Source organism: Anastrepha ludens, chromosome 2, assembly GCF_028408465.1.
Source record: "Anastrepha ludens isolate Willacy chromosome 2, idAnaLude1.1, whole genome shotgun sequence".
NCBI lineage: Eukaryota > Metazoa > Arthropoda > Insecta > Diptera > Tephritidae > Anastrepha > Anastrepha ludens.
In genome coordinates this window covers 117598453-117610102 of record NC_071498.1, presented here as the reverse complement: position 1 = coordinate 117610102, position 11650 = coordinate 117598453, and the positions used below count along the sequence as shown (strand labels likewise).

At 35.5% G+C, this 11650-nt stretch overlaps 1 protein-coding gene across 1 annotated transcript; it reads right to left on the bottom strand.

The window, feature by feature from the left end:
* Nucleotides 1-2959: 2959 nt before the first annotated feature.
* On the bottom strand, nt 2960-3929 carry LOC128859121 (U-Kazal-Dg21.2-like). The gene is made up of 3 exons (XM_054095868.1): nt 3600-3929; nt 3376-3531; nt 2960-3310 (listed from the first exon to the last, which is right to left on the bottom strand). Exons 1-3 carry the CDS (start codon nt 3814-3816, stop codon nt 3276-3278), a joined length of 408 nt encoding a protein of 135 aa, XP_053951843.1. The 5' UTR covers nt 3817-3929; the 3' UTR covers nt 2960-3275.
* Nucleotides 3930-11650: the final 7721 nt, after the last annotated feature.

The following is an 11650-nucleotide window of genomic DNA, read 5'->3' as shown; positions in this document are numbered from 1 at the left end:
AGTTTTACGGAAAGCCGACAGTGCTCCGATGCATACCAATCTAAAGCATGTAAATCCGACTCTCATGGAAACGTTGTCTTAAAAGTCTGAATCGTTTCTGAATAATCTGCACTGCATTGACATTTAGTGACAATTCCGCAAAAAGTCTAACTAGGCCTAATCGCCGACCAATTGGCATAGTTAAGATAGTCAATAAATAACCGATAGGATTAGAAACTATGTTTAGAGAACTACAATTGGCATCTTTAATACAGTCCATACTGGTTCTGAAGTCAAAGTTCCTAACAGATTGGTTCCTAACTGTGTGACATTGCGGGCTAACCTGCTGAAAGCAAAATCGCCCAAGCTCATATTGTCAATCTTGATCCAAAGTAAACGGTTTTGGTTTATAGAATTTCTATATAGCAAATTTATATTACATTTAGTTTATACGCTTGGATATTCGGAGAGACAAGGAAAACTTAGAAGAGTGATAGAACTCTGCGATTAATCGATAATAATATTCCACTCAAAGCGAACGTGCTCTATTGGCAGGATATCCTCTCCAATTGGCATCGGCAGGATGAAAAAATTATTCACTAACTCTAAATTTCAATTGCGTTTGTCTTATGAAAGGATATATGGTTGGATATACTAAATGCATTACATGAAAGTGAAGAGAATAAGCTGAAATTCAAATTGAAGTTGAATCGTCATTTCCTGCTTATTATTCTATATGTAATTGGCGCTTACACTTTTTTGGGTGCCAACTCCGAACGATGGATATTTTCTTAGAAGCAATTTTTCTTGGCAGAAGGGCACCCGTAGAATTGCATTGCCTGCCGAAGGGCGTCTGCTATTAGAAAAAACCGATTTCTATAATTTTGGTGGTTTCATGCGCGGAGCTTCGAACCAACGCACGGTAGTCACGCACCAACTCATTCAGCTTTGGCGGCCGACCAATCGATATAATATTTCAGTCAAAGCGATCATGCGCTCTGTATCATTTGGATCATACTTTTCGAAAACTGCATATCAAGAGAACAAATCTTTGGAAAATGTGCAGAGCTAAACTCAGTTTTGGTACATACGTGTATCTTTATAACGACGTCTCGCCTAAGCTTGGTACACCCCTCCTCATTTAGCTCCGACTCGAATAAAGTCATAAAAATAAATCAATTTAGAAGTAATGGGTTTTAAATTGAAATAAAACAACGAGATTTCAAATTGATTAAAAGTTTTTTATTATTTTTTTGTAGAACCATTCATGACATTTTTTAAAGACCAATTGACCGCAACTACCCCGTAATTCAGTGATCCGTAATTTGAATGACTAGCGACTCGCTAGAGGACTTCGGTCGGTATCTCGTGAATAACTTGTGTAATGTTGGCTTCCAATACTTCAATCGAAGCTGGTTTATCCACAAAGCATTTAGACTTTACATACCCCTACAAATTAAAGTTCAAAGGTGTATTATCACACGATCTTGGTGACCAATCTATTGATTCGTGATGAGAGATAAATTGATCACCGAAACGACGACGCAGTAAGTAAGGTTAGATGTTAGAACCAAATGTTGTGGAGATCACGAGCTTCAATTTTTGGCGTCAAAAAGTCGTTTACCATGGCACGATAGCAATCGCCATTGACAATTACGCCAATCTCGTCTTTGAATAAATACGGGCGGCTGATTCCTCCAGTCCATAGCCTTTTCTTGCATGGCTTCGGGTTGCTCTTCAGTTCAAATATGGTAATTTCGCCATTAAGCCATTAAGCCAAAAATAGGTCTCGTCGCTGAAAAAAATCGGCCCCATAAGTTGGCCTGCGCGCGCGGAGAAAACTTTTCACAGAGCATCGATTTTCGTAAGACAAAATTGTACGATTTGACTATGAATACTGTAAAAAATTGCAAAAAGTAGCTCCAATCAACCACGCCCAATTTTTAAGTTGAGTCTAAATTTCCACCGGTCTTTCCTATATACTTTTCCGTAGATACTTGCACACATACTCTTCCGACCGCACAAATTGTGCGGCAAGATCTTAAGCTCAAAACTATTAGTGCATCCGAAATAAGCCAAAATATGCCTGACTGCTTTTTAGCGCATCTGAATGCCTCGTCATTAAATTTATTTAGGTGCTGGATAATAGAAATATTGCAGTGAACTATTTGGCAAGAAGGCTAAGTAGGCTCCCCCATGGAAGACAGATTACAAAGTTTGGCCACCTGATTCAAAATTGTGAAAGTAACTTCGGCTGTCATGTCATCGGGGAGTCGGCAGCAGAATTCTGCCCGGCCATTTCCCACGTATTCGCACACTCGTCAAATCAGCCTTTGGCAACGAAGTAAAAAGGCGTAGACTGTATTAGGTTCTCTTTTCATATATCACCAAAATAATCTCGGTTTTTTTTATAAACAAACCGCTTTTACGTTGGCCACACCTCTGAAATCTTTTTACCATGTATTCTTACGTTCAGCCAATTGGATCGTTGCTTAGACGGCAACGAATTAACATGAGTGATGATTCCGTTAATTTTTTTACATCATCAAGAAAATACCTGCTGTATAGCCTCGAATGCGTCAGCAAATCAGGTGATTCATTCAAAAGCGCTGAGAGCCGGTTAACGGTCTGCTGTTGGCCAAATTCTGTATTCTGTACATCGTCGGCTGCCCTTGAGGTAGTTCTCTTGACTACTTACTCGAGCCAGTAAGAACTAGGAATTGATCTTTTAACTTAACCCTAAGCCTGTGCTGTCCTCGATTCCTACTTTTCTTCTTCCGATTGCAGTTTAAAAAAATGTGTATCTTCACTCGCCTAGATTTACTGTACTCTTGACTATTTTTTCTCCCAAGCTTGCTATCCTTCCGTGTCTTCTTCTGGTCTCCTCAAGTCTTTCTCACTCCATTTCTAAGTTTTTAACTATTTTTAATTTACATACATTGAACGTATTGGGTTTTCATTATACAGGTAAAGCTCGTAGTCACTTTGTAATAAAATACATTTTAATCGTTGCTTCAAGGGTATGTACATATAAAAATTTAAAAATGATAAATAAATATTGCAAGACAGGAAAGTGTCTACGAGTGGCAGAAGGATTAAAACTAGAGCACGACTGAGCTTCGGCTTAGGCTTTAGCGACGTCCGTACGCAAAAGTTTTGTTCGATTTCGGTACGACTCGGCCTCCAAGATCGACGTTCAGTCGTCCTCTAATGAAATCCATTAAACGAAGCTTTATATTTGCTTAAATAAATTACTCTTATTGCCTTATTCGAATTCAGCTTACACCACCAACTGCTCACTTGCATGCCCCTAGAGTATACGAAACGTACGCTGCGAAAAAAAATTAAATTCAATTAAGAAAATATTGATTTTTACTAAAAAGTTAAAAAACTCACTTTCGCCAGTACGACAAATGTAGTTCTTCATATCGCAATTATTCGAAAAGTTGCGTTGGTTGCCATTGTACTCGCCACATAGCGGTTCACTTTCCAAAGTACATACAGTCCTACACTTTTTTTGGCACTCCTCTTTCGAAATTTCATGCAACTTTTCTACAGTGCGAAACAAGCGAAAAAATATACGACAAATAAATCAAAATTATTCTAACAATAAAACTCACTACTATTTTCACGCTGACAATTCTCACTTAGCAAATGACAACCATTTCGAAACACTTCACATTCCAGACCATCTTCGTCTGTACTCCAGACGACATCTTCATCATTTGAACACTTGTAGGCGCATTGTGGAGTAGCCTTACTGACCGAAACGAAATAGGCCGAGAAAAGAGTGAGCCCGAAAATTGCGAGCAGCTGTTTAGATGTGATTTTGCACATATTTGAGTAATTTCTGTTCACTAGGAAATGTTTTTATGACTAATAAATTTTTTTTATTAGAATCTGCGCTCAAAACACATCCAATGAATTTGCTATTCAACGAGTTACTTTGAGTGTTGTTTTTGGAGTAACATTTAAATTTTGCTGGCGCTGGTATTTATTCACTTTTCCAATTGTTTACTCTACCACTTTTTTGCCTTTGTTTTGTTTTGAATGAATGCTATTTTTTCGTTATTATTTACATATATGTACATACATACCTATACTTGTATATCTACACATGCAAGCAATTTGGTAGAGATTTAACAAAACAACATATCTCCAAATACCGATTTTTTGGTTGGGCGGAGTGTCATAAGGGGTTAGGGGTAGTCAGAGGCCCGAAAAAACTATGATTTTCAATAATTTGATTTTTTTTGCTAGTCAATTACTTTATTTTACAAAAATAAAAATATAGCATTAATATATCATGTTTCGATTTGAATTTAGCGAAATTTAAAAAAAAACAAAACTTATAATAATTGTAAAAGTTATTGCTGCTTGTGTGGAGCCCGTTTCTCCAGAAGTTCCTTCCGGATTCATCTAAAGTCCTTGGGATTTATCTAAAATCAATCGGACAATTGAAATTAGTTTTATTAGTAGATAATCTTGTGCCTGATCGAAAATTTTTAAAATAAGCTTTTTAAATTAACAATATGGCGTCCTCAAGAAACATTTTTCAGATTTTCGAGAAAAAAACCGACAATAGTTGTTTAAAAAAATCGAAGTTCAGAAAAGAAATCCTTCTATTGTATAAAGCACCATGTTTCACTTATTAAAGCTTTGCTCACTTGTGACATTAGAATTTTGACACTCCCTTACAAAAGGTCGCATTTAAGAAGGGCGTAGAAAGTGGAAATATTAAATACCTTCTTGGTAAAAATGGTAGCAAAAAACGTTTTCTTTTTACTTAAATTATAACTGGTACAAACAGAAATTGCCTGGAATGATATTAAAAAAAATGTTATTAAGTTAAACCCAGATTGATATTTAGTGAATTAATTTTTAAATTGAAAACTGATCACGAAGTTGGGAAGTTTTACCAATATGAAGCTATTATATTACCTAAGCAGTATGGCCCTAATAAATTCCTTGCGCCTTGCTTTACTATGCTATGCCCACGTAAGTTTGGAGTTTTGACCCCCAAGTCGCGATTATTCATTCCTAACTACTTGACAAACTACCACGGGCATGAAACAGCAAATGGTAGAAAATGTTGTTTGTAATAGCAGAGGCTCCTCGACAGGCAATGGCACACCTCCGAGTGTATTTCTGCCATGAAAAAACTCCTCATAAAAAGCCATCTGCCATCAGGAGGCTATGATTAGTTACATATTGCTAAATGAGCTCTTGTTGGTAAGTTATATATCTTTAAAGTAACGTAGTAAGTACTTCCCCCACCTGTATTTGAAAGGGATTGGACTCAAATTGTCAAAACGCCCATCTTTCACGTTCATTGCCCCAAAAAGATGCTTTGTGTTATTCTGATTTAAGCTGTATGTCAGTATGTTTTCCATATCGTCTTGGTTATTCCCATACCGAGCAAGTGCTTACACACGCTTTTGAAAACGAAATGTTTTTCCTACAAATTTTACATTTCTTCCACTTTTGCTAAAAATTTCTAGAGTTAACAACCCAGTGTCTTGCTAAGGGAGCCGATTTGTCAAGAGGGAATGAGAAAGCTGGTTACTGAGCAAACCTTTTATTATTAAATCATGATAAAGCACGAGTTTTTTATGTTTTTCAAAAGCAGTTTACATTTTATTGAAATCTACCAAGCGGTTTTTATGTTACAGTGATCACAAGTTCAAAAAACATAGTTTTTAGAAAAACGCGTTTAAAGTTTTGCTATCGATTTATGTAGTGTTATAGGAATTATTTAATTACTTACACTGTGTCATCTATTCCTGGGCCGTATCATAGTTCTTCAGCCGTCATAGCAGCTTCCAAAACATCGGTTTGCTGTTGCCTACGTAGCATTCTAACTTCGTTAGCGCGCTTATCTACCACGTTCATACGCAGCTGCTGCTAGCTACTTGCTCTCGAAGGCTCCGGCTTTCTTTTGTCGTGACATTTCTAATGTAAAAAACGTTGTTGTTGGTCTAGTGCCACTTTATAAAATTCATTCTTTGACCCCGAAAAGTCAAACGGACTAGAACTCGAGATCTCGGTGAATTCTTTTACTGCGCAGGCATACGCATTACTTTACAAAAGAACTTTGAAAACCAAAGTAGTTCTTTGTAAAAGGCTTGGGTGTAAAAGCGTGAAAATAAAAAAAAATTATTTTATTCGATTTTTATATTGTATATTTTATAAACATTTGACGATGAGAAAGTGTACCTACCAAAGTCCGACTTGTGTGTTTCAATTATTTTTAAGCGGGATACTTTGCCAAAAAAAAATATTGCAAATATTGTGCATACACTTTTTATTGTAGCACAAAAAACAAAGCACTTTTTACAAATAGAAACAATCTTTTGTGATTAAAAATTTTGTAACGAAATGTCAATATTTTTGCCAGAAATTCATTCAGTCAACTTGTATGGCATAAATCTTGAAATGACCTTACGAAATTCAAAAACTCATTTATAATACGATACTCCGTTATTTGAAGAGTTCCAAATTCCATTTCAATAATTGTCCCATACAATTTATTATAACTTTTATTTAAATCACAAATTTTTCGAAGTGATAATCTACTCTGTGTCATGACTTGACTTGTTGTCGCCACTCTATTCAAATCGCTTCCGCCAATTATAAATTTGGGTACGGGATAAATAATCATCAGCATACCTTAATATTTATAAAAATTTTACCAATTTGATAGATGTACACCGACTAAATAAATCTTCACAAAAAAACAAAATAAAAAATTTAAAAAAATTCATTACCATTGATTTGCATTTTCCTCTGTTAAATTTCTTCTATGCGGATGATCAAAAAGTCTATGCTGGATAATTTATTTTTCTTTCTTAATACCGAAAAATGTCATAAAATTACATTTCCTAAACTTCAAAACACCCTTAATGCCTCTTATCAAATTAATATTATAATTATATATATATTATTATTAATACTAATATTATATATATTATAATATAATTTGATTACGCTGCTTTTTGTTTTTTTGATACTTTATCATGCAGTCCATTTAAATCGAGTGGAGAGGGTTCAAAGAATTTTTGTGTGTTTTGCCCCCATTCATTCAATTTATTAGACTCGATTCTGTCATAAGAATCTCGCTGTTGAGTGAGTATTCTATTCTATTAAATGACGGATGCACTTTACAAGCAGTATCTCGTATGTGATCTCGTTAATGGTGAAATTGACAGCCCGGCTCTTCTAGAAAGAGTACAGTTTAAGCGGAACCATTGGTCTAGAAATTTAAAAAAATCGATTGTTTGTTTTTCCAAGAATTGTATCTTAAGAATATACTGTGGAATTTGTGTGCGGAAATTCCTAATATTATAGCTTATACAGCCCATTGACTAGGTAGAGAGCGGTCCGTGCGCTCCTGTACCTCAAACTTTAGACTCATTTATCTCGAAACGACTTTTTTCGGCCGGTTGTTGCCAAAAAAAAAAAACACTATTCAACCGACGCGTCGAAAATTTTATATGTTGTTCGCAACATCAATGGCTATTGCCCGTACTAATATAGAATCACTTTATTATTTCAATTATTTCGTATTTTTTTTATTAAAAAACGGAAATAAAAAACCAGTTTTTAGATGACAAATTCAAGACCGCGCCTTTTTGTAAATTTTTTTTTAATTTTTATTCTAGTACGGGACATAGCTACAGTCATACTGATTCATAATTTTTTTGGTGTTTGTGTTTCAGATAAATAGAAGAGCCAAAATGGACATCTACGGACAGATAAAATTTTTCGGGAGGGTCAACTTCAGCACCTTTTTTTTAATTATTAAAATAAAAAAAATTTTTTTTTGTAGGTAAACGGAGTTAAATAAAAAGCCTGAAAGATTTAAATATCGTTTTTTCTTTTTTTTATTGTAAAAAAAAAAAATTCTGAAAATACCCTACCCTATAAATACCTCACCGGGGCCCCGTAATGTTCCTTGCAGAAATGTTCGTCGTTTTGAGTAAGACATAAAGACTTGTTAGAATGTTGCCTGACTTTAATTATCTCTTCAAAATTTTTGGATTTTGACCTTTCTGGGACCAAACATTTATTTCAAATTCAATTAAAAGATTACTTTCTATGTAAAAATCAAAGTAATACTTCGAAAATGTTGGTTATTTAGTTTTTATGTTATTAATTCGTTAGAATCCAACTTCATTTTGGATTGGATTTAAATTATTTTCATGTTGGTATTTCACCACCATTTTTTTTATCATAAATATTCTAAGATATTTTTACTGTAGTTATCAATGAATCTCTTAAATGTTTGTTTTGAATTTTTATTAAACATCACGGAGAAACATCAAGACGCACGCCACAAATAGGAGAAGGAGTTCGATCAAACACCTAACAGAAATGTACTGAATAAATAAATAAAAATAACAGCAATACAAGCACTGCAAAGCATTTAAATAAATTATCTGTGCTCGGGTTTAATTTGCATTTAGTTTTTTTTTTCTTCTGCTGTAAAGTAACAAAAATATGGTGCGATTCGGTGAAAAACCTACCTGGTTTAGCACAAAGATCAATCGCAGCTTTTTGTTTGAAACTCAATTTCTGACCGTAGTACAAAATTAATAAGTTTTGGATCGCACAGAAGATTATTTCAAATGTCAATTTAGCTCATAAAGTTGTACGAGTACCAGTGTATTGAGTTCAAAATTTTCAAATTATTTTTATTTATTTTACTTTATTGAAATTCCGGTTTTTTCATGGGAACTTAAATACTCATTATGCATCAGCGAGTTAACTTGAAAAGCACTGTAAAAAAATTGAAGTTAGACTGGCTGCTAACACTACTGGTTAAATTTTTTCAAAACATATACATTTACATATACATATAGAAAATATTCTTGTTCCTAAAGACGCTCTCAAAATCGCTATAATCTGCCGTGTTTGCCAGTTTCTGTACTAAAAAATATTTATTGAAAGTGAAGTGAGAATAATTATTTTATAAGTAAAAAAGTCTGTGAGTATATTTTTTGGCGCCAACAGGCGCACAGAGCTGCTCATACATATTTATGTATGTACATATGCCTTTAACAGGTTTTGCTTTTGGAACAATAAAGAAGAAAGAAGCAGAAACAATTGAAACATTTTAATTGCATTCGGTGATAAAGCCAAGCATGAGTCATAATTTATATATTGCATTAGAATCCAGCTATTTAGTATTTAACAGGTTGGAAAGTTCTGAGTCGATATAAGCGGTTTTGTCAAAAGCCCACAGACACATATGACAAATACATAAAATAAGTACCCACATTAGTATTAATTTATCGATATAAAAGTGTGTAATCAAATTATTTTTTTTTTTATAGGCATTCGATAGTAAAAGTCCCCAAGTTCTAGTGAACTATTCTGATTTTCAATGAATAAAAGGAAAAATCTCTTACTACCACCCTGATCAAAAAGTTCTCGGAATATGTACAGAAAATTCTAAATACAAGTTTATTCCTCAAAAGTGATATTTTCGCCGACGAAATGCTCCCCGTCAACTGAAATGCACTTATCCGTTTGATACAGCACTCGACACATTTCTGGAACTCTATTTTCGGTACAGCCTCAGAGCCGTCCTCGATTTTTCCATTACTTCCTTTCACCGTTAAACGTCGAAGTGGTTCCCCGTAGTGGTTTTTTGACTCGATAAAGCAGAAAAACATCGCAGGCAGCCATATCAGGAGAATTCTATGGCTGTTGGATGGTATTCGTTTCATTCTTAACCAAAAATTCACTGATAATGATGGCACTGCTCAACGGTGCGTTATACGAAAGTTGCAAAATGCACGAGTTGCTTTCCCACAAACCCTTTTTTTTGGCGAATTGCTAAATTGCTGAATTGCCTAACGTAAACGTCTCAGAATAGTAGTAATTATAACTGTGCGACTTTTCTCCAAAAATGCGTGATGTTCACTCCCGTTGTAATCCATAAAGACCGTGAGCATCGTTTTCTTTTTTGACTACAAACGATGTGGTTTTTGGTCTTGGAGCATCTGGAGCTCTCCACTCTCTCGGTTAATGTCTGAATTGAGTGTCGTACTCATAAACTCCCTTCGCGACTCCAGTTATGATGCATTTGGTGAAGGTTGGACCGGACTCAGCCTGGGAAATCATGTCTTTGGCAACATCAACGCAGGCACTTTTTTGCATGAAATTTAGGTCCTTTGGGCTGCATATCTACTGGGTACCTGGGCACAAAGGCATTATGAGGAACGAAATAGTAGATGAGATAGTAAAAAGTGTTGTTAGACTACCTTTTAAGAAAGAGAACCACATACCAAAACCGCTAGATACAATATGCAATGAAATGGACGACCACATGAAAAGGCGAGTGGAAGCTATGTAGGTGGACTAATCTGACCACATGCAAAACAGCAAAGTCGAAAAAAAAACTGACTCAATTCGTACTTACGCTCTCGCGAAAGGACTGCAGAACTATCATAGGTACGAGTATGCTAACAGGTCATAATCTATTGGCTGCACATGCATACAAGATAGGGATTGCTAACCCGGACAAATGCAGGAAATGCAGAGAAGATATTGAGGAAACTTTAGAACACCTTCTGTGCGTTTGTCCGGCATTATTAAAAGCGCGACTAAAATGCCTGGGAGCCCCACTGTTTGAGGATCTGGAAAACGTGTCAAAAGCGGAGCTCCCAGCTCTACTTAGATTCACCAAAGCGTTGACATCCTACATGATGTCTACTTTAGGTATTCATAGATGTTGGTCTCTATCTGGTATCGCTAGGGACCAAGGGGTCTATGCGTGGCTTGTTGCCAACCAGGCTAACCTAACCTAACCTAGGTCCTTTGGGACCAATGACCAACATTGCAGCAATATGACGCAAACTCGAATCATTAACTAGAAAGTCCTGAACAGATCCATAAGCAATGTTCAAGCTCTCTGCTAGCTCTCTGATGGTTAATTTATGGTTATCGATCAACTTTTCTTTCACTTGAATGATATTTTTATCAGTTTTCGATGTCCACAGCCTGCTACTACGTTCATCGTCCTTGATGGACCCAAGATTTCTTCTGAAGCGTTCATGCCACCTGTTCATGCCGGTTGTTTTCTTTAGAGTATCATTACTGAAACTGTTTCGCAGCATTTCTAAGGTTTCACACACAATTGAATCTATTTTTAACGCAAAATTTAAATATAAACTCCTTGTCAAATCAATTTTTAAGACTGTAAACGAAAACTGTGCACGAAAACTCGTGCAGATATAGATTCACTCAAGACAGCATAACTTTTACAAATGTCAAGCAATGGCGATACAATTTTGGTATTAATCATAATCACAGATGTGGCAACCTAACATAAAGAACAAAACTCAAATCAGTCGACTCCGAGTGTCACCTGGTGCTTATTCGGGGAGCTTTTCGATCTAGGGGTTATTTGCTGGTTAGGGTGGGTCAATTTATATGCGACGTCTTTTCTCGACATCGTTTCTAGTAGACTTGGATTTTACATAAACGTCTAAGAAAATATCTAGTAAACTTTTGCTATGCTTAGCAAGCAGTTCTCCTAAATAGTTTAGATAGTTTAAATTATGTTTTTCTCACTTCGCCAGTATTGCGGCTAGTTGCTAATACGTTAGCCTTAAAAGTTCAGTTTTGTCCTAATGCAGGACAGTAGTACAACAAAATTAAAAAA